This window comes from Lynx canadensis, chromosome D2, assembly GCF_007474595.2.
Source record: "Lynx canadensis isolate LIC74 chromosome D2, mLynCan4.pri.v2, whole genome shotgun sequence".
In the NCBI taxonomy this organism is placed as follows: Eukaryota; Metazoa; Chordata; class Mammalia; order Carnivora; family Felidae; genus Lynx; species Lynx canadensis.
This window is the reverse complement of record NC_044313.2, coordinates 69,637,610-69,660,341: the sequence shown is the minus strand read 5'-3', so window position 1 is coordinate 69,660,341 and position 22,732 is coordinate 69,637,610. Positions and strand designations below refer to the sequence as shown.

Below are 22,732 nucleotides of genomic sequence, written 5' to 3'. Positions count from 1 at the left end.
TCTTTTGCTCTGAGACCAGGACATGTACCCTTGGTTCTCCTGGTTCTCAGTCTTTTGGACTTGGGCCAGAACATCATCCCCAGCTTACAGATGGCAGACTGTAAGACAGAAGTCACAGGACTTCTCAGACTGCATAATCATGTGACCCGATTCCTCATTATCTATCTATCTATCTATCATCTATCTATATTTTAAAATTATTTTTAAAGTATATTTTAAGAGAGAGAGAGAGAAAAAAAAATTTAAAATAAGAGAGAGAGAGAGAGAGAGAGAGAGAGAGAGAGAAGGAGAGAGACAGACTATGAGCTGGGGAGGGGCAGAGAGAGAGGGAGAGAGAGAATCCCAAGCAGGCTCTGTACTGTCAGCACAGACTGTGAGATCATGACCTGTGCCAAGATCAAGAGTTGGGCACTTAACCGACTCAGCCACCCAGGCACCCCTCATCTATCTATATCTTATTGGTTCTGTTTCTCTAGAGAACTATGACCAGTACAAGACTTGTAGAATTAGGGTAGAAAAGAAAGAAAAAACAAAGCCCAGGCTCCCACACCAGCTAAACAGGGTTGTTACTCTGGTGGAATCACATGTTTCTCTCTCTCTCTCTCTCTCTCTCTCTCTCCCATTTTGCTCTTTTGAATTCCAGCTGTCTCTCATCCTTTAGATGAGACATCCTCAAAAATATCTGAAAGTGTGGTTTAGACTGTGATGCCCTGAGGGTTGCTTCAAGATTCACAAATCAATCAGTAGGATACACCACATTAATAAAAAAAGTATAAGAAATAAGAACCATATGATCCTGTCAATAGATGCAGAAAAAGCACTTGCAAAATACAGCATCCATTCTTGATAAAAACCCTCAACAAAGTAGGGATAGATGGAACATATCTCAACATCATAAAGGCCACATATGAAAGACCCACAGCTAATATCATCCTCAATGGGGAAAAGTTGAGAGCCTTTCCCCTACGGTCAGGAACAAGACAAGGATGTCCACTCTCACTGTTACTATTTAACGTAGTACTGGAAGTCTTAACTACAGCAACCAGCCAACAAAAAGAAATAAAAGGCATCCAAATCAGCGTGGAAGAAATCAAACTTTCATTATTTGCAGACAGCATGATACTCTACGTAGAAAACCTGAAAGACTCCACCAAAAAATCGCTAGAACTCATACATGAATTCAGCAGTTGCAGGATATAAAATCAACTACAGAAATGTGTCGCATTTCTATACACCAATAATGAAGCAGCAGAAAAAGAAATCAAGGAATCAATCCCAATTGCAATTGCACCAAAACCAGTAAGATACCTAGGAATCAACCCAACTAAAGGGGCAAAAGATCTTTCCTCTGAAAACTATAGAAGACTTATGCAAGAAATTGAAGAGGACACAAAGAAATGGAAAAGTATTCCATGCTCACGGATTGGAAAAACAAATTGTTAACATGTCAATACTACCCAAAGCAATCTACACATTTAATGCAATCCCTGTCAAAATACCACCAGCATTTTTTGCAGAGCTAGAATAAACGATCCTAAAATTTGCACGGAACCACAAAGACCCTTGAAAAAGAAAACCATCCCGAAAAAGAAAAAAAAAAAACCTGGAGGCCTCATCAGGGACATACAAATCAAAACCACAATGAGACGTCACCTCACACTTGCCAGAGTGGCTAAAATTAACCACACAAGAAACAACAGGTGTTGGCGAGGAGGCGGAGAAATGGGAACCCTCTTGCGCTGTTGGTGGGAAGCAAACTAGAGCAGCCACTCTGGGAAACAGTATGGAGGTTCCTCAAAAAAGTGAAAATAGAACTGACATATGATCCAGCAATTGCACTATTAGGTATTTAACCAAAGGATAGAAAAATACAGATTGGAAGGTGTACATGCACCCCAATGTTTATAGCAGCACTATCAACAATAGCCAAACTATGGAGAGAGCCCAAATGCCCATCGGCTGATGAATGGATAAAGAAGATGTGATATGTATAATGGAATATTATTCAGTCATCAAAAAGAAGGAAATCTTGTCATGTGCAACGATGTGGACGGAGCTAGAGTGTGGACGGAGCTAGACGGAGCTAAGTGAAATAGGTCACTCGGGGAAAGACAAATACTATATGAGTTCGCTCATATGTGGAATTTAAGAAACAAAACATGAAAATATGGGAGGGGTACTCTTAACGAGATCATACTCTTAACGACAGAGAACAAGCTGAGGGTTGATGGAGGGAGGGAGGGAGGGAGGGGATGGGCCAGATGGGTGAGGGATATTAAGGAGGGCACTTGCGATGAGCACTGGGTGTTGTATGTAAGTGAGGAATCACCGCATTGTACTCCTGAAACCAATATTGCACGGTATGTTAACTAAAATTTAAATTAAAAACAGAAAAAATAAAATAAAATTTAAAACCCTTGAAGTCATTGGCAGTCGGATACATACAAATTAAAACAATGATGCAAGATCACCTCATACCCGTTTGTTTGGCAAAATGCAAAGACCGGCTGTTGGCAGAAATTTGAGGAGGGGACAATTTGACACGTGTACTGGTGGAATCGTAGCGTGTTGCGACCATTCTGGAGAGTAATCTGGCACTATTTAGGCAATTAAGTACATGCCTCAGATCCCGCAATCCCACCTCTCGGCATGCATCCTCCAAAACGTTTTGCCTAAGTGTCTGAGGAACCATGTTAAAAAGAAAAAATATATATAACGTGACGCACTAAATAAGTACAAGGGACTAGCACGACCGAGGCTATTCCTATACCCTGTCCACAGGGGTTCACATCACCTACCTGGTCAATTCCTGTCACACTGTAGGCATGGCCCTTAATGAGACCAAAAGGTGTCCGGGCTTCAGACTCTGTAGCATTTCGGATCTGGAACATGAAAAGAGCACCGTTGGACCCATTGGGGACCTTAACCCTTCCCTCCCTGCCCAGACCGAGCTCCAGGCCGGGGCTGGCCCCTTCGAGCCATGTGCCTGAAGCATAGCCTCGCGCCGGGGTGAGGAGACCCTGAATCCCGCGACAAGTTCACTTTTTGCCCCCAAACAGAGCAACTTGACCGCCCCCATCATGCAGCACGGCACAAGATAGAAGATCCCATGCACCCAAGAGAGGATAGCCGGCATTTAACAGTAGACAACCCTATGTCACACGCCTGAAAGCGCAGACGAAATGGATAATTTAGTAGCAAAGAATACATGCCCAAGGTCGACCCAAGAGGAGACAGAAAGCTTGAACAGGACTCTAACAACTAGCTGGGATAAAATTATATGCGTGTGTGTTTGCACGCATGAAGACATTGGAGAAATACTGTCAGAGTCCTCTCTACAGATACGAATTTTTTAATGCTATACAAAGCAAAAAAAAAAAAAAAAATTCAGGCAAGTATAAAGTAAGATTCCATTCAGTAAAACCAAACTAAACTTCTGCTGTGGTTGTGTATGTATGTGCATGCCTGTGTGTACGAAGAAGAGCGGGGTGTGAAGGGCACACATCCGGTGTCACAGGGCTGGGACTTGGGGAGGGAGATAGGGATTTGCCTTTATAGATCGCACGATTGTCCCACTGGCTATAGTAAGTACACCCCAACTTTGTAATTTGGAAAACATGAAATTAAAACCTCTGTTTTAATGAAAATAAATAAACATTGACACCACCCTCCCACTGCCTGAAAGTTATGTTCTTCCTCACACGGGACCAGGGCAGCTGGCCCAGATCCCCAGCCCCAGGACAGCGGGGGGCACGTGAACAAGCCAATGAACGACTTACATCAATGGAGCAGCCCACGAGAGAGCCCCTCTTCAAAGCCTTCTCTAGAACCTCATAGAAGTTCTCTGGAGCCTCTTTAGTTGCAAAGGTCTCTGCTACACCCCCGGTGAAGTCTTCCATGGCCTCGATGGCGCTGCCTCCCTTCAGAGCCTCATAGCTACCGCTCAGCCTGTAAGGGCGGCAGGGAAGCACGGACACCGTTGCAGGGAACCAGGAAGACCACCAGGTGGCGCCCCTTGGCCAAAGATTTTCTGACTTGTAGGGCCCGTCGTTCAGGGCCTTGCCCTGGCTGGGTGGTGCGGAAGGAAGATGGGAAGCAGGCATAGGGCTTCACCTGGAGTTCCAAGGATCCAGGCTCTCTGTGAGACAGGCAGTTGGCTGTGGTGGTAAAGGGCGTGGACTCTGGTCCCTGACCGGCTGCAGGTTCAAGGGCTGGATCCACAATGTACAGGCTGAGTGCTCTGGGGACACCTCCCTTACCCACTGCTTCAGTTTCCTCATTTGCAAAATGGGGGTGATGGGTGGTGTATGCTCCCTCCCGGGACTGCTGTGAGGTTTAAATGAGTCTCTCTCTCTCTCTCTCTCTCTCTCCTCCCCTCTCTCCCTCCTTCTCTCTCATCTTACACACAACAGGGCTTGACCATGAAGGTGTCAGCTATATGTAGACCTGAGACAAAGTTGAAGCTCTTTTTCTTCCTTTCTGGTCTTGCATAATCCCAACCTTTTTTCTCATAGTTGTATTTTTTACTAATATAAGTTTTATTAATATAAATTCGTATAAGGTAAAGCCCTATGCCTGCTTATATATTATATATAAATTTATATTAATATTATTATATGAATTTCTATTAACATTAGTTGTATTTTTATTAATATTATTAATATAATAACTTATATTAATATAAGTTAATATAATTAATATACGTGCACACACACACATACACACACATATAGGCATCCTGCTTGAATTTTAAAACAAACTTTCCCATTTAGAACAGTTTCAGATTTAAAGAAAAAATTGTACATAGTACAGAAAGTTCCCATCTACCCCCACCCAATTTCCCCTAGTGTTAACGTCTTACGTTAGTGTGTTACCCTTGTTCCCGGTGACTGAACCCATACATTGCTATTATTAAGGTCCTTACTTTCTTCTTATGTCTTTAGTTTTTACCTAATATGCTTCTTCTGTTCCAAGAACAGAAGATATCCCATCCAAGATATCACATCACACTTTGTCCTCATGTCTCTTTGGCTGTGACAGTGTTTCGGACTTTCCCTGTTTTCTATGACCTTGACAATTATGAGGAATACTGTCGGGTGTTTTGTAGAATCTCTCTCAATTAGGATCTGTCTGTTGTTTATCTATTGGTTAGACCGGGGTTGTGGGTTTGGGGGAGGGAGACCACAGAAGTAAGGTGTCCTTCTCATCACGTCACATCCAGGGTCCATAGTGTCACCATGACTTATCGTTGCCCATGGTGCCTTGACCACCTGGGTGAGGTCGTGCCTGTTAGGTTTCTCCGCTAGATAGTTACTCTCTCTCCCCCTGTCCACGCCGTCCCCTTTGGAAGGATGTCATTACGTGCACCTAAGGAGCAGGGAGTTTTGCTCAACCTTAGATGACTTGCAGTTCTTCTATAGGGTAGATTTATTCTTTTCTCCAATTTATGTATTCAGTCATTTGTTTATATCAGAATGGACTCATGGGTATTTGCTTCGTACTCTGGCTTATAATCCAATACAACTTTACTTATTTTGTTCCTCACACTGTTCTAGGTTTGGCTATTTTCAGCTTCTCCAGCTGGATCCTGGGTCCCTTTGACATAACCCCATCAGTGTGTGTGTGTGTGTGTGTGTGCGCGTGTGTGTCTAAAACGTGTTCTCACTCCTTACTACTGCAAGATGCTCTAGGCTCATCTTATGAATTTCCCACCCCTGTCCTACAATCAGCCTTATCTCCACGGAGCCTTGGTTCCTTTCACTGGAAAATGGTATTTAGAGACCAAGACCCGAGAAGTAGGAGTGCTTGTTGCTGTGGGGCTGCCATTCTTTCTAGGCCATCTCTGCTGACAAAGTGGGGAAATAATGTATATACACTGACCCTGTATATATACATATATCTTTATGGAACCATCTCTTTTAAACAAGACGTGAGTTCAGCTTGAGTCGCCAGCCCTAACCCATGACAACACGCATTATTCCAGCCTCCTCCCCTTGCTTCTTTGTAACCTCCTCTCTAACTGTGAGGAACCTAGCTCGACCACCTGCCTTAATTGTTCAATTCACAATTATATACATGTATCATATATTATATATGAAACATATATATTACAAAACATATATATGATACATGTATCTACGCATAATACATGTATTATATATATGCACGCATATATAGCACATATATCATACACATACACACACACACACAATTATATATGTATAATGGTATCAGAATGTTGTCCTGTGTCCCTATGAGAAACAACTTTATCAGCCCGAGTAGAATGCTCGTGTATAATTCCTCTTGCCGTAATCTTACAGACCCCACTCATCTCCACCGTTACTCAGGTTAGCTCCCTTTTCTCCTACCCTCCAGTGAGTTCTCATAAATTTGTGATATAGGCAGATGAAATGCATAGCCCGCATTTCATCCTGGGATTCTTCATCCTTCTCGATGATTTTTAAATCTTCTTGTATTAAGCTTCATTGTTTGTGCCGTAAAGGGTTATGGGTTTGGTAAATGAATGGCATCATGTATTTACTATTACAGTCTCCTACAGAATAGTCTCACCACCCTAAAAAAAGATCCTTTGTGCTCCACATATTCATCCCTCCTCCTCTCTGTCCCTCCCCCTGAACTCCTGGCAACCACTGATCTTTTTATTGTCTCCATAGTTTTGCCTTTTGCAGAATGTCATACAGTTGGAATCATACAATATGTCGTGTGTTCAGATTGGCTTCTTTCACTCTGCAATATGCGTTTAAGATTCATCCATTTCTTTTCATGGCTTGATAGCTCATTTTTTTAAATCACTAAATAATGTTTCATTGCCTGAAATTACCACATTTATTTACCCATTCATCTTGAAGGACACCTTGGCTGCTTCCAGTCTTTGACAATTGCGAATAATGGGGCTAAAAACATTTGGGCTCAGGTTTTTGTGTGGACCTAAGTTTGTATCCAAGTCATTTGGGTAGAAATGGCTTTTTACCCGACTCATCTACCAAGAAATGTGACTGATGATTCATTAGGTAAGAGTATGTTTAGTTTTGTAAGAAACTGCCAACTTGTCTTCCAAAATGGATGACCCATTTGGGCCACCATGGCTCCCCCCATGGCCATTCATTGGCTCCCCCCACCAATGAATGAGAGTTCCTGTTGCCCACATCTTTGTCAGAAATTGATGCTGTACGTGTGTGGTGGTATTTCGCTATTGTTTGTAATTTACAATTTCCCAGTGACAAATGAAGTTGAGCATCTTTCCATGTGTTTATTTGCCCCCTGTCCATGTTTTCTGGTGAGGTGTATCCCAATCATCTTGGGCCTCTTCTAATGACCAAAAACCAAACACAGATTTTCTTTTTTAGGAAACTTATTCTTCACTCTTTGAGTGAATACCCTTCATATTCCACTGACTCCTACCAGCTGGAATTCTTGACCCAAAGCCTTTTCCAGGGCTGCCGGGGGAGGATTTCCCTGTGCTGGGCTCACCGAGAAGGAAGCTATGCCCACCCAGCCCTGGAAAGCACAGGCTGTGGCCCCTGGAGGTGACGGTTGCACAATAATGTGAATGCACTGAATGCCACTGCACTGTATACTGAAAAAGGATTAAAATGGTCAATTTTACCACAGCCCAGATGTTTGAGCTGTAACAGCGCTCGGTGGGAAGTCGGGAGAGCCAAGATCTGTCAACACATCCATAATTTCTTCCACCTCCCCTCCCAGCTCTTCGGAAGGCCAGACTCGTGACACAGGGAGAGAAGAGGGACGTGTGTCACCACTCTGCCCAAGGATGGGCACAGCTAAGCCATGACAGGAAAACTATCCACGCTTTCCTTTTCCACCTCCGAGCCTGACCGAGCCCCAAGAGGGTTGGCCACACCTGTGAACTCTGTGTCCCTGGTCATTGAAGCTCTCTGAAAAGGCTCTGGGGATAGAGACCACTTCTTGGACCTGCCTGGCCCTTGGCCTGGCCCTGCAGGGGGCACTCACTTGGCGTAGGCTTTTTCCAGCAGGGCGCTCCAGAACTCTCTGTGGTCGGCCGAGTGGAGGAAGATCAGGCGGTCCCTGAAGGTGGGCAGTCGGTCATCGATGACCACATCCAGCCATTCGCTGTGCTGCCAGAACTGGTGGCCGGATGGAGATGGAAACCATGGGGGTGAGGCACAGGGGAGGTCCAGCCCCATCTGTAAAGGCTCGGCTCTTTCTCCCACCCTGGGCTCCCTTGGCACTTCTTCCCTCAGACCAAACCTCCCTTAGGGTCTTGAGGAAACTCACACGTGGGTTCCATGATGGGTCCCCTGGACTTTGTCCACCAAGCATCCCACCCCACCGCTGGCAGCGGATTGGAGACCCAGTGTCGACCCATCAGAGCCAGGGTCACACGTGGACACTGTAGGGTGGGCCGAGTTAGCTCCTCTCTCCCAAGCGAAGGGGGTCGTGTGGGGTTTGCTCCGCTCCTGCCCAGCTCGCGTCTCCATGTCCCTCTCTCCACCAATCGCAGGTTATCTTGGATGTCCCTGCCTCTTGAGTTGCCTCTTTGCCCGGGGGCGGAAACTCTATCACTGATCTCTTTTGGCCATTCACATGCAGAGAGAGGCTGTGGTGGGGCACCCTCGTGCCAGGTGGGCCGACACCAGGTGAGTGTGCGTGCACCCGTATGTACGCGCGCACGCGTTCTTGTGTGTTCACACATGTACCCATAAGTGAGTCCAGCTACGTGTGTGAGCGCATATGTTCACATATGTGTACGCGTGCATTCGTGTGCATGCATGCACACGTGTGTGAGTGCATCCATGTCAGAACTCAGATTGCCGGCCTTGGGGATGGAGGGGACGGGGCTGGCCCAGGCATGTCAGGACAGAAATGCGTGCCTGCCCCGTGCTGCCCCCTTCATCGGATCCTTTTATAGTTCTGTGAACACCCCACGAGCTCGATGTCAGTCCTTGTTTCTCCAGACAGCTTGTGAAGGCCGGGGTCCCTAGGAAATCTGCCTGAGGTCACCCACATAGGCACAGGGACGGGCGGGCATCCGTGGGTGGGCAGCTCTGCACAGGGACTACAGGGAGAGGTGGGGAGAGGAGAGGGAACGGGGTGGAAAGAAAACTGCAAACCGATTCCCAGGCAGGCCGTGCCCACGTGAGGCTCTGCGCGGGTCCCACGGGGGCGACGCGTGTCCTGCCGGGACCCCAGCCGGTGACGTCTCAGTGCTTCTCTCTGTCTCTATTTCTTACCCTCCCACACGTCTCCAAATCTGTGCTTCTTCAATAAGGAGACTCTCTCGGTTTGAGACAAATATGAGAAATAATCCACTCCCTGAGAGGTATAAGGGTTTTCGGCCATTTATGCTGAACGCACAAGATATTCCAAAGACGAAAACCTGTAGCGTGGGCCTGCAGACTTGCCAAAGTTCTACCGGATATATTCCGAACGCGGTCCTTTCGAGTGCATTTAGAACGTTAGCCCTTGACAAAGCCCAGTTTGGGGTGCGGCTTTCCCCCAGATGGGGGCGCATTCCTCCCGGGATTACCAAGCAGCCGAAGAGGCGGGTGGCGTCACGTTGGACCCCAAAGACCTAGTCTACCGGCCAAGGCCCCCTCTTACCTGGAAGTGGAATATCCCGGCATAACCGGGTCCAAAGCTTTGGTCCTGGGGGACGACTCGAACCAGAGCTTTTTCATTCAGCGTCAGGGAGGCGATGGCAGCTAATAGCCAGCAGTCGCCTGCGAAATGAAGGCCACAAATCACAGTTTTCATCGCCCAGTTCGCAGTAAATTGGGAAACTCTACACGCCAGAAGGAGAAGTGGGGGCGTTCCAGATGTGGCCGCGTCTTCCGCGTTTAAGGAAACGGACGGGATACCACCAAAGACCTCTGCTCCCCACCCCCCCCCCACCCCCACCCCCGCCACCTTCTGCCTCCCTTCCTGGCTCTTCCCTTGCCCGGTTTATCACGCACAGCTGTTGTCGGCTGGCCAGCGTTATAGGACTCGCTCACTTGGGTTTCAGACATATGCTCCATTATGCATCAGCTCTGTGCGGTTCCAGAGACTTCCCCTCCAGAGGGCGAAGCCTCCATATGTCCGTGTCAGCGTGCGCTGGGTAGATAGGCAATTCGTAAGCGCAGCCCAGGAAATTGGGGGGCCCTCAGAAATAGCCCTTGCAAGTGCCTGGGGAGTATATTTCCGGCACCGAGGCCTCCCCATAGCCCAGACTCCGTGTAGTTAGAGATCGCAGTAGCTCCAATTATTATTTAAAAAAAATTTTTTAATGTTCATTTATGAGAGAGACAGAGACAGAATGCGAGTGGGTTAGGGGCAGAGCGAGAGGGAGACACGGAATCCGAAGCAGGCTCCAGACTCTGAGCTGTCAGCCCAGAGCCCGACGCGGGGCTCGAACTCACGAGCCTCGAGGTCACGACCTGGGCCGAAGTCGGACGCTCAGCCGACTGAGCCACCCAGGCGCGCCTCCAATTATTTTTCATTGTCAAGATTTGCTGACTGATCTACGGATTTCTGCAGCGATGTCTTCATGATGACACACATCTAGAGGACAACTGCAAGGTACAGTCAGATCTCAGACCGAACTGATCCGCGCTGTACCAGACGGACGCAGCCACTTGCCCGCGTTGAGAATGGAATGAGCCCCTCTCTTCATTGCTGCTTGGGAACGAGGGGTGGGCAGATATTTGGAAGTATCCATTTAACCAACGGGAACCCCTCTGTTTTCTCCCAGATCTATCTGTTTGCCATAGATACCACCACCGTCGTTGGAATTCAAGACCCCGTCGCCCTCAGCCGGGCTTCCCCGGGGCTCACATTTCTGGAAAAGACCATATACCCCATGACCCCTTTCTGATTGTTGTGCACAGGCAGGAGAGACTCACAGAAGGCCTAGCATCAGGGAAACGACTCCCAGAGTCGCTCTGCTTCTGGCTTTCCCTAGGGTGTCCCCCAGGGGGCACATGCCACAGGTTTCGAATGCCTCAGCCGCTCTTTGGCAGCCTGGGGTCCGGCCTTGGGGAGATGGTAATGAGAAAGGACACAGGATCATTTGTTCAGCAGGGTTCACTGAGTGCCTCCCGGGAGGCGGTCCCTGCTTTCAGCTCTGGGGTCTGATGGAGGGGCCCCTGCTGTGGGGGTGACCTCCTCCCCACTCTTCTCGGAGTTATGGCTTTGCCTGGTGCAGGAAAATGCCTTTCTTTTCTTGAGAGTATGGCAGATCGTGTCTCTTCAGCCAGGAATGCCCTGAGCATTTGAAGGAGGAGATTCAGAAGCCGGTGCTATTCACACAACTTAAACCAAAGGGGAAGACTCCAGAGCAGAGCAATATTGCTTTATCTCTGCTGGGCCCGTACGGATGCAGGGTATCGCTTATCCCAGCGCTATGCCCAGAATAAGGGTACCCTCTCAAGGTCAGTTTGTTGGGCAGCCGGATGAACAGACAATAGAAGGCAGGGGGCCGCCAACCGGGAGAGGTGGGAGATGGTGACGTTCTAGCTTGTATTTTGGGTGGCAGACTCACAGCTGTTCATTTTATTGTTAGCCCTCGTTGTGCACACATATGTACGGTATTTGGAAATAATAAAAGTGTCATAAAAGTGCACACATATGCACAGTATTTGGAAATAATAAAATTGTTACAAAGTACTAGTTACAGGGGCACCTGGGTGGCTCGGTTAAGCCTCCGACTTCAGCTCAGGTCATGATCTCGCGGTCTGTGAGTTCGAGCCCTGCGTCGGGGTCTGTGCTGATGGCTCAGAGCCTGGAGCCTGCTTTGGATTCTGTGTCTCTCTCTCTCTGCCCCTCCCCCCCTCATTCTCTCTCTCTCTCTCTCTCTCTCTCTCTCTCTCTCTCAAAAATATAAGCACTAAAAAACTAAAGAAAACAAAATAATAGTTACAATCAACACCAGCTAAGGTTAAATATGCAGTTGTAATTCCAAATGGGTGTTTGCACTCCTGTGACAAACCAAAACTTTGAAACACAAAGAAGCCTGTACGATGACTTTCTAAGCGAGGGGGCAGTGAAGGGAGATAGAGGAAGAGTTTGGGGGTGAGATGAGAGAGAAGATGAGGAAGGGACAGAGTCTTCCGGAGAAGGCTTACCCTCAATAAATGAAGACCAATCTGAATGTAAATAGTTTCGGAAGGTCAAAATTCTAGCTAGGCTGTCTAATTCTATCATCTATGTACAGTTGACCTTTGAACGACATGAGGGTAAGAGACACCGATCCCTGGCACAACTGGGAACCCATGTATAACTTCTGGCTCCCCCTAAAATTAACAACCGGTAGCCTACTGTTGACTGAAGGCCTTAGTGATAAATTGATTAACACATATTTTGGATGTTATATGTATCCTGTAAGGCACGCCTACAATAAAGTAAGCTGGAGGGGCGCCTGGGTGGCTCGGTCGCTTATGCGTCCGACTTCGGCTCAGGTTATGATCTCACGGGTCGTGGGTTCGAGCCCCACGTCAGGCTCTGTAATGACAGCTCAGAGCCTGAAGCCTGCTTCGGATTCTGTGTCTCCCTCTCTCTTTCTGCCTCTCCCCAGCTCATGCTCTGTCTCTCTGTAATGTTAAGTGTAAACATTTAAAAATTTTTTAAGTAAGGTAGAGAAAAGAAAATGTTAGTAAGAAAATCATGAGGAAGAGAAAATCCATTGGCAGTACAATACTATATTTATACAAAAAAAACCCATGGGTAAGTGGACTCATGTTGTATCATTGTATCTCTCTTTGTATCTATCATCTATGTATCTATGTATCTATCTATCATCTATGTATCTTTTATGTATCTATCTACCATCTATCTATGTATCTTCTATCTATCTTCATCATCATCATCTATGTATCTTATCTATCATCTATCCAGGTATCTTCTATGTATCTATGTATCTATGTATCTATCTATCTATCTATCTATCATCTATGTATCTTCTATGTATCTATTTTTCTATCTATCATCTATCTGTGTATCTTCTATCTATCATCTATGTATCATCTATCTATCTATCTATCTATCTATCATCTATGTATCTTCTATCTATCTATCTACCTATCATCTATCTATGTATCTTCTATGTATCTATGTATCTATCTATCTATCATCTATCTATGTATCTTCTATGTATCTATGTATCTATCTATCATCTATCTATGTATCTTCTATGTATCTATGTATCTGTCTATCTATCATCATCTATGTATCTTCTATCATCTATCTATCTATCATCTATCATCATCATCATAATCTATGTATCTTCTATCTATCTATCTATCTATCTATCTATCTATCTATCTATCTATATCATCTATCTATCTACCAACTATCATCCCTCTAGGTTTGTGACTCTGGGTTCAATGTTTGGGTAGCTGGGTCATTGAGCATGGTCAGCTGTGAATCCGGGCCTCATAAGCTTACAGCTCCACTGTTTGGTTTTTTTTTTAGAAGGTACTTTTTTTTTCCATAAATAGAATAAAGGTAAACCCAGTCCAATGTTGGACTAAATCCTGAAATGCAAGATCCAATGTAACTGACTTGGGGGCACTCTCGGATCAATTGTAGGAAGGAGATTGTGAAGGTCCGGGGTTGGGGGGGGTGCCCCAAAGTTTGAGCCCCTGGGCGGCATAATGGTTAAGAGCAAGTTCAGATCCCGACCGCCCAGCTGTCGCTCCTGTGACTCACGTTACGTAGCCTCCCTCAGCGTCGGGTTCTCATTTATAAAATTGGAAGGGTCACTGGGAGGCTGACATGGTGACGAGTTAATGCGAGTATTAGCTGTGTCATGGTGCAGGGAGCCAGACCGGCGTCACCAGGCATCTCTGTTCTCTGTAAACTCCTGGGTCGCGAGCCCCACACCGTAGGCACATCCGCCCCCAGGGAACAAGAGTACAAGTCGCCCAGAGTCTGCTGGGCTCCATCTGGGGGCACAGACTGGCAGACTGGAAGGGAGGAGAGGAGGAAGCAGCAGGGGGCAGCAGTGCTGTTCCCCCAAACCCTGTGCCCCTTGTCACGGAGGCAGCTCAGAGGCCCTCTCCTGCTGGCCCCTACGGGTGCTCTGTCCAACCCCCCCTCTCTCCATGCCCCATCTCCCCCACTTACCAAGCTCCCCCTGGCAGATATCTGTCCTGGTGGCCCCTCCAAGGATGAATTCTGGGTTTTCCACTATTTCCTGGAAGAACAAAGGCGTTACTGAAGTGAGGCCCGCCACGTCCTGGGCCGGTGTGCTTGGAGCAGGTGCAGGGTCTCTCTCCGTTCTGGGAGCAGAGGGCTCTTTCCTGTATTTGATTCTTTTCCTAAGGAGGGACGCCACAACCTGGGCCTGTCTCTGGGAGACATCCCTCAGCCCCTGGGGAGAGGTCCTACCTTCTGCGCGGTCCCTCAGTGCAGTCCTCTGGCCAGACAACTCCTGCCGTGCCAGGCTGCAAAGCAGGACCAGGAACCGAAGGTTCCCACTGCCTCTCAGGCCCTGGGCTAGGAGTCGGGGGGGGGGGCATGAGTTCGAATCCTGACTCCCGGCTTATGGGCATTACACCTTCTGTGGGCTTCAAATGCCTCATCTTAAAATGGGGTGATACAGGGGCGCCTGGGTGGCTCAGTCGGTTAAGCATCCGACTTCGACTCAGGTCACGATCTCACGGTCCGTGAGTTCAAGCCCCGCTTCGGGCTCTGTGCTGACGGCTCAGAGCCTGGAGCCTGTTTCAGATTCTGTGTCTCCCTCTCTCTCTGACCCTCCCCTGTTCATGCTCTGTCTCTCTGTCTCAAAAATCAATAAAAACATTAAAAACAATTTTTTTAAATGGGGTAATACACACACCACAGACTGGTGTCTAGGATTAAATACAAATTTCCACTCTCCCCACCCAGCTTCTTTCTTTTTTAAAATATGTATTGTGTGTATATATATATGCAGTAAAACCTTGGTTTGCGAGCATAATTCGTTCTGGAAACATGCTCGTAATCCAAAGCACTTGTATATCAAACCGGACTTCCCCATAAGAAATCACGGAAACTCAGATGATTCATTCCGCAACCCAAAAATATTCATATAAGAATGATTACAATACTGTGATATAACAAAATAAGGAAAATGCAAAATATAAAGAAAAAAATAAACAAATTAACCTGTACTTCCCTTTGAAAAGCTTCGTGGCTGGTGTGAGGGAGACAAGAGAGGGGAGGGTTATTGTGTAGGACGACTTTCACTATCACTGATGGAATCACGGCTGTTTGTTGGTTCAATGGAATCTTTTTCTTTTCGTGCAACTTTAACAAGGAACCTAGCCAATGACCCAGAATGAAGCAAAGCATTCCTAAGCTCACTCTTGTATGGAAAAGCAAAGGACTGTCCCTAGGTGCTCAGAAGAGACAAGAAATACACGAGTCCCAGTTGCGGGAACTTTCCAACATCCTGAAAAGTCTCTGATTTCTGCCAAACACCATGGCCTGAGACTGAGCATTTGAGCATGGGAGACGATCGCCCACAATCCTGCGGTGAGAGACAGAGAGACAGAGAGAGAGGGAGAGAGACAGACAGAGAGAACCATTGGCTCAGTTGTGGTCATGTGACGTTGGGAATCACGTACTACTTGTATTGCAAGACATTGCTGGTTTATAAAGTTAAAATTTACTAGAAATGTTTGCTCACCTTGTGGAATACTCACAGAACAAGTTACTTGCAGTCCAAGGTTTTACCATATATATATATATATATATGCACACACATATACACATGCATATACACACTATATAGTGGGAGATATGTGCATATATCTCTCATGTCACTTTACCTCAGTGCATTATATATATTCTATTATATAGTTCACATATTATATTATTGCGTATACATAGTTATTTATACATACGCTTATATATACAGAGAGATACGCATAAAACATTAACAAAAAGGCATTTGAAAGCAATTGTATAAAACTCATATATTGTTTCCAGTTTTCTGGGGCACCAGTCTCCATTCCTGGCACGGACTATGGCAAAGACCAAGACAGAGAAACCCCCTGCCCCCTGCCCAGGGAGGGGGGACAGACCGGAAACAAGCGAGCAGACGTACAAGTTCAGGAGCGCTAAGCACCGGGATGGAAAGTGATGGCGTGAGACGCAGGCTATTTTAGCTGGAGCAGTCAAGGAGGGCGTCTCCCAGAAGCAGGCCGTTGAGTAGGGAGTCGGGTGAAGGTCCAGGGAGAGGAAACAGCAAATCATGAGACAGACAGGAAAGTTCTGGCATACAGCAGATGCTTGGTCATTTAAACTGGGTCTGAGTGCAGGCTGAGTAAGGGACTTTCCTGCTTATTTCCAGAAACAGGACTGGAAGGAGAGGTCCTCACCAGTCCCGGGGGCGATGCCTCAGGGGACAGCTCTGCCCTGAAGGGGTTTCCTCAAGCTCCCCGGGACCCTGCTGCTCCTCTGGCCCGTGTCCCAAACAATCACCAGAGGATGGCGATTTCTTTGCGGGGAGGAGGACTTCTCAAGGCAAAGAGCCAAAGATACAATGATGGTGCTCTCTCTGCAGCCCGCAGGATGCGCCCGCCTGGCACAGTGACGACCCCCAGAACATCTGGGGGAGAGCGCCGCTTGGCTTCATTTTCCAATATTTCAGGAAACTCGGGCCAGGGGAAGGGCAGGAAAGGCAGCGCAACGTGGTGGGGGGCAGCTCCTCGACCAGGCCGGTGGGGACCCTCTCACACGCGCTGTGTCCCCTCCGTGAGCCCAGTTCCCCAGGGGGGTTGCAGGCGGCTCAGGGCCGGGCCGTGGGAAGGTGAGGTCCCCGCGGTAGCCCTCCCCGATCAGCAGAGGGGCTCGGCGCAGGCCATCTAACCTCTCCAGCCTCTGTCGCGCGACACAGAGACCGCCCTCCTCCACCTTGGACATTCGGCGCCAGGTACAGAACGTGTATTGGAGCCCCTGCCCCGAAGGGGCACCCGGGGGCCTCCCACGGCGCTCCCTGCACAGCCAGCCGCCATCAGGGGGCGCTATAGGGCCCCAGCAAGCAGGACCCCCACTGCCGCGGTGGCTCACTCCCGCCGGCCCTCCCGCCGGCCCATCCCCCCCCCCCCCCCCCCCACTGCACCCACTACGCCCGCAGCTGCCGCGGCCTCTGGGCTGCATCTTGCAGTCACTTGTTGTCCAGGAGACTTTTATCGATGCATCCAAACTGTGGTTTGATGGAGGAAAATACAAAGGGAGAAGACTCAGAAACTGTCACCAAGTGAACACCCATCAGCCAGCCGGCGTCAAGCCCGGGGGTCCCCGGATGCGCGGCCGGGGCAGCGGTCCCTGCCGGGTGCCCGTGAGCGGCGGGGGCGGGCGGTACGGGCGCCGTCCTGGGGGTTCCGAGGATGCGCATGCCCAAGGAAGGGGCGCCGCGCGGCCAAGTGTTCGATGCCATGTGCCGCGTGACCGCACGTGTTGAGGGATGTGAGTTTCACGCGTGTGAAACGTGTGCGACCCGTGTAGGCGTGGGGCACAGATGGCCCGTGCGCACGTCTCAGGTGCGTGCTGGCTCTGTGTGTATCTGGGTGCGCTGCGGGTTCATTCCCGAGGCATGTTTGCTCGGGGCCTGTTTCGTTCACTTGGTACATCATCAGGGGCTCAGCCCCACGCATAGACTTTTCTGCACTAAGTAATCAATTTAGAAGGGGGCAAAGTCACAGTTCTAACAAATTCGGAGAGGCCGGGCCCTATGATTGACAGGGGTGTGCTCCCCAGGGCCGCGGAGGTACGTGGGGACACGAGGTTGGGGGGGGAGGGTCTCAGGACAGCCCGCGGCCTCTGGACGCACAGGGGTAGGGGCGAGCCGCCTGGGCGGGGCAGTCATGGCCCCATGCCACAGTGTACCCAAGCTAGAGGGGTGTGGGCATCTTTACAAGGAGGTGCAGCCCGGGGTTTAGGCTGCGAAGTGAGGGAGGGGATCACATAGAAGAAAGCAGATGGACGCAGGCAGACAGGGAATCGGGGAGAAAAAGGCCAGATGAGACACTTGTGATCTAAGGAAGTCGGGCTGCGGGGGCCCAGGAAGACAGGCCCCTGGTTGACTGCACCGTGGCCCTCCGTGCCCGAGACCCGCCCTTCCCCACTCAGACCCCACTCACGGCCCTTTCCAGGCAGTCCCCTGGAGGTGATCTCACCTTCTCCCCAAGCAGAATGTGTCACCCCCCCTCCACTGCGGGCCCCCAGGTGATCCCCTTCAGTGCACCCTTGCCCTGGGCTCCCTGGAGGGCAAGGCTGGCTGCGGACCGCCCTCTGGCTTCTCTGATTCCGGCCACTCCTGTGCTCATGCCCGGCCTGCAAAGCACAGCCGTGTTTGACAAGAAGGTGGTGCTGGGGAGGGCACCCCGCCCCGCGGTCCCCCTGGGCAGCTCCGCACTTGCGGCCCCAGCAGGCACCACCTAAGTGCAGGGCGGAAATGCAAACGGCACCCAAGCCACACAGGCCTTCTGGAGGGACGTTGCTGCCATTTCCCTGCTGCCCCCCGGCCCCCCGCCCTGTGCCAGGGACCCTGGACCTCCGTCCAGCAAGAGGAATATCAGTCCTCACCCCCCACCCAGGCCCTTGCTCCCGATTTCACACAAGTCTGCAAAACCCCTCGGAGAGGAAGCGGAGAGGTGTGTTTCTGGGAATGAGGACAGAAGGGAAGGTCTGTCTCGGGTGCACGCGAAGTGAAAGGCAGAACAGACTCTGAGAATGAGTCCACAGGAAGGGCAGCGACCCAGTCGACCTGAGTTAAGATAAATAAAGACGTCGTTGGGGCCCTCGGCCGAGGGCAGAGGGGCTGGGGTGTGCCGGGGGCTCTGGTCTGTGGGTGGCGGCCTCACCCATCATTTGGGGCAATCCCAAGGGAGATCAGTAGCGAAGACGACTACCTCCTAGAGCTGAGCTCTGGGACTCTGGAATCCCTCGGGGGTCCCGGTGGCCCTTGTTCCGCGGGGGGCCCGCCTCCGGGAATGGGAACAAAGGCGTTCCCTGCCCTGGCCTGTGCGCATCAAGCTTTTGTGCTGGAGAAAGTCCGACTCTGGCCAAGAGAAGGGGAGTTGTGGGCAGCGGAATGACAGGTTACGCCAGAGGGTGGAGGGGCAGACTGCGGGGGCAGGGCGCCTCCCGGGCCCGGGAGGTGATGGTGTCCGGGTACAGCGACAGAGGGCAGCGATGACAGTGACACTTATTTACAGGCCCCTTTCTGCGTGTCCTACATGTTAGCACAGGAATCTTTGCAACAGCTCAGCACGGGAAGCAGCATCATTACCCACCCCCCCCTGCTTCTGTGGAAGACAGAAGACCCCCCAGCAGCCAGGAGGGTCTTGTTCCCCCGGTTGGGGGTGCTGAAAAAGCTGCCTCTTCCAAGGTCATGGCTTTCAGGGGTACCGCATCCCGCCACTCATCAGTGAAGGGCACAGACACAGGTGGGCCTGTCACCCCCACACCAGGCGACTCTGAGAGCCCATCCCAGCTCCAGAGCTCCCCGTGCGGCTGGCCGAGGCCTTCGTGGGGCCCTATCCCAGCCCCCCGGGGCTCTTTCCGCCCACCCCTGCTCGTCTTTCCACAGGTATTGGCCCCAAGGGCACCCATGATAAACTGACAAATGTCCTGCGGGCACTCTTTGTGCAGGGGGGGGGGGGTCCACCCAGCGTCTCAGCCCAGCCCTTTCTGTGCTCACCCTGCCCGTGGCGACCCGTCCCCACGGGAGCCGCTCCCAGCCCAGTCCCCGCCTGGAGGGAATGACGGCCAGCGGTCATCCCCGGGCAGAGGTCAAGGCCTGACTAACCAGCACAGCAAATATTGACTCCTCGTGCTGGCGCCCCTGGGGACCATCTCCTCCAGACTGTTGGGGGTGGGGCAGCTCGGACGCCGGCTCCCCTCCGGGAAGGCAGATGCGTGGTTCGGGGAGAGAAGCCCTGTGTTCCGAGCGTCCCGTGCATCCCCTTACTGAGCACTTGCTTGCTGAGCGACTGTCCACACCGAGCACCCCAGCTGTGGCCAGAAGCTACGGGCACGTCACGTGCGCCCATGCGGCGAGAACGTGTCACCGGAGACTTGGCTTGGATACGCTTTGATCCCCACTTGCGGCCGACTGACAGGCCCCTCTCTGGAGCCGGGCCCCAGTCCCGGGCTCCCCTGGGTGGCAGTCAGAGAGCTGGGGGTGGGGTGTAGCCAGACACCCGGGAGCATCCCTGACCTGCCCATATGTGCCCCCTGCGTGTCGTTTCCCGTGCAAACCGCCCGGCATCTCAGCAGCGGACTCGGCCGATGTGCCTGGCAGATGTGTGTGTGTGTGCAGCCCGCCCTCCCAGGACCCCCTCTCCTGGGCTGCTGAGCCCCCCCCCCGCCTGCACCCCCCGTTCCTGCTGTACTCACCCCTGGCCGTTTCCACACGAAGGGGATCTGGGGCTTCTCACTGTAGAAGAGCGAGGAGCTATCGGCTGGGAAGTCTGCGTCCTCGAACAGGATGCCCTTCTGCGCACACTCCTGCCTCAGCTGCTCGAAGCTCTGGCCCGAGGAGTGGGTGGCGCGGGCGTCCTTGGGAACCGGGTGCTTCTGGGGCCCTGGGGCCCGATAGAGGTAGGGCATGGCTGCTCCCCTGGCGGGTGGGCTCCCGATAGGTGGGAAGAAGCAAGGCGACTGTGTCAGGCAGGAAGGAGCCAGCTCGGGGGCACCTGGGCTGAGCGGCCCTTGGCCTCCACCTGTTTGCCTGGGAACCTCCCCGTCACGACGGAAAGGAGGCACACGCCCTGATGGCAAACTGTGGAGAGGGCTCTCTGCCCTCCCTCCCAGGGCGCCTGCAGACCCAGGGGGAGCAGTGAGCCTGGGCCGATTCTGCTGAATGCACCGGGGAGACCCCGTGGGAGAGAGAGGATTGCGTTATGGGGAAAGAGGGCAAGAGGGCCGCTGCGTGAGGCCCCTGGTCTTCTAAACACTTTACAAGGATTTCTCTGCGATTCTCGATATAGTCACGGTCGGCGTTGGGAGTCACAGGGTCTTGCGTTAAACGCCCGGGACGAGGGTTTTTACAGGACCCCCCAGTTCCCAGGAGTTTCAGCTTAGTTCCACACACTTTCTGTCGGGTGGACCCTGCTTCTTGCTGTACCGGGAATGTGTAGACCTCAAAGTTGTGACGCATGGCTTGAACTTCCAGTTTTGTCTAGGGTGACCTTGGACAGTCCGTGCCTGTTTTCTCGGAGTCAGGACAACAGCCAGGCAGACAGGTGTCGACAGTGTGAGGGTCATCCATTTCTGGTGGCGCCTCCGTCAAGGAAATGATCACCAGCCCAGGTTTCTGAGAATTTCCCCTTCAAATGCCCCAGGGGAAGTGAAATTCAACACCGACCACGCCATTTAATGTGGGGCCTTCCCCACGCGCCAGGAATTTGGGTCCTTATTCCATTCCCATTACGTGGGTCTCTGGACAGGGGTCTTTCCACCTGGACCTCTCCCGTGGACTGAAAGAACCAGTTTTGTGCTTTTGGGTTTGGTTTGGTTTGGTTTTGTTTTGTTTGTACGTTTCTTGTAATAAGTTCTGCCTGCTGGTCTCTAGCCCAGAGACGCGGGTGGCTCTGAGCCCCGTCGGCCTCACAGGGCCCATTCGTCGTTTTAGCTGTATTTCCTTCCCCTTGGCAGAACAATCTGCTGAAGTGAATTCTAAATTAATTGATCCTTAGCGGGGCCTCGGGGGGCCTTCCAGTCCCTCCCTCCACACACTTGGCCTGCAACGAATACGTTTTGCTCTCCTTTCTCCAGAGCAAGCCCGGGTGTTCGTGCATGGGACAGAGGGATACAAGGATCTACCTCGGGGCGGTGGGGGGGGGGAGGTGTCTGTGACGCCTCTGGGCAAAACTCAAGAACCAGTGGTCTGAACCCTCACCCGGGTGCAGCCACTTGGTCCTCGGACTCCAGTGGGCTCGGACATTACCGCAGGGCAAACGGGTCACAAGTACACAAAACAGATTTGATCCTGTACCGGGGGTTGTCCTGTTTTCCGCGCCTGGCTCAGCAGGCGATGGGTGCCGTTCAGGGCTGGCCACCTGCTGTGTGGGGAGGGGTGGAGGAAGACACCAGAAGGCAGGTGAGCCAGGGCGCATGCCCGGTGTGCAGGTGGGAGGGGCGTGGCTTGCGCCAGCCAGGGGCGGTGGGAGAGACTGGTGGGAAGGGACAGGTTCTTTTCGGAGGATTAGTAGTGTCAGGCCTTCCTTGTGGGGTGCTGGGACCCCGACCCGAGTACAAGAACGGATGAGGGGTAGACCTAGACGTTCAAAACTTTGGATATGATGGGAGGAAAATGCCCTCCTCGTTGCTGGTGGGAGTGCAGGGTGTAAACTGTTATAAGCACTTTGGACTGTGGCTTATTAAACTCCATCAAAGGGGGCGCCTGGGTGGCTCAGTCGGTTGAGCGGCCGACTTCCGCTCACATCATGATCTCCCGGTTCCCGAGTTCGAGCCCCGCGGTGGGCTCTGTGCTGACAGCTCTGAGCCTGGAGCCCCGTTCAGGTTGTGTCTCCCTCTCTCTCCCTGCCCCCCACCCCCCGGCTCGTGCTCTGTCTCTCTCTCTCTCTCTCTCTCTCGAAAATAAATAAAGATTTAAAAAAAAAAAAATTACAAACGCCCAGACCCCCTGAGCCAGCCATTTCCTCCTAGCAACTTCTCCAGCAGATAGACCCACACCCATGCAAAGGGAAAGACGGTGCCCGCTTATTCATTTCACCGCCACGCTGTTGACTTTAGAGAC

General features: G+C 51.0%; 1 protein-coding gene across 1 annotated transcript in view; it reads right to left on the bottom strand.

Annotated features, from left to right (window-relative positions):
• The window catches only part of CAPN9 (calpain 9), a 44,357-nt gene extending 23,679 nt beyond the window's left edge, over positions 1–20,678 (bottom strand). The window contains exons 1-6 of the mRNA XM_030334705.1: positions 20,368–20,678; positions 14,104–14,173; positions 9,604–9,722; positions 7,993–8,126; positions 3,780–3,948; positions 2,799–2,882 (exon numbers count right to left, since the gene is read on the bottom strand). Of these exons, the coding sequence (XP_030190565.1) occupies positions 2,799–2,882; positions 3,780–3,948; positions 7,993–8,126; positions 9,604–9,722; positions 14,104–14,173; positions 20,368–20,580 (789 nt within the window). The 5' untranslated portion in view covers positions 20,581–20,678. The remainder of the gene's footprint in view (positions 1–2,798; positions 2,883–3,779; positions 3,949–7,992; positions 8,127–9,603; positions 9,723–14,103; positions 14,174–20,367) is intronic.
• Positions 20,679–22,732: the final 2,054 nt, after the last annotated feature.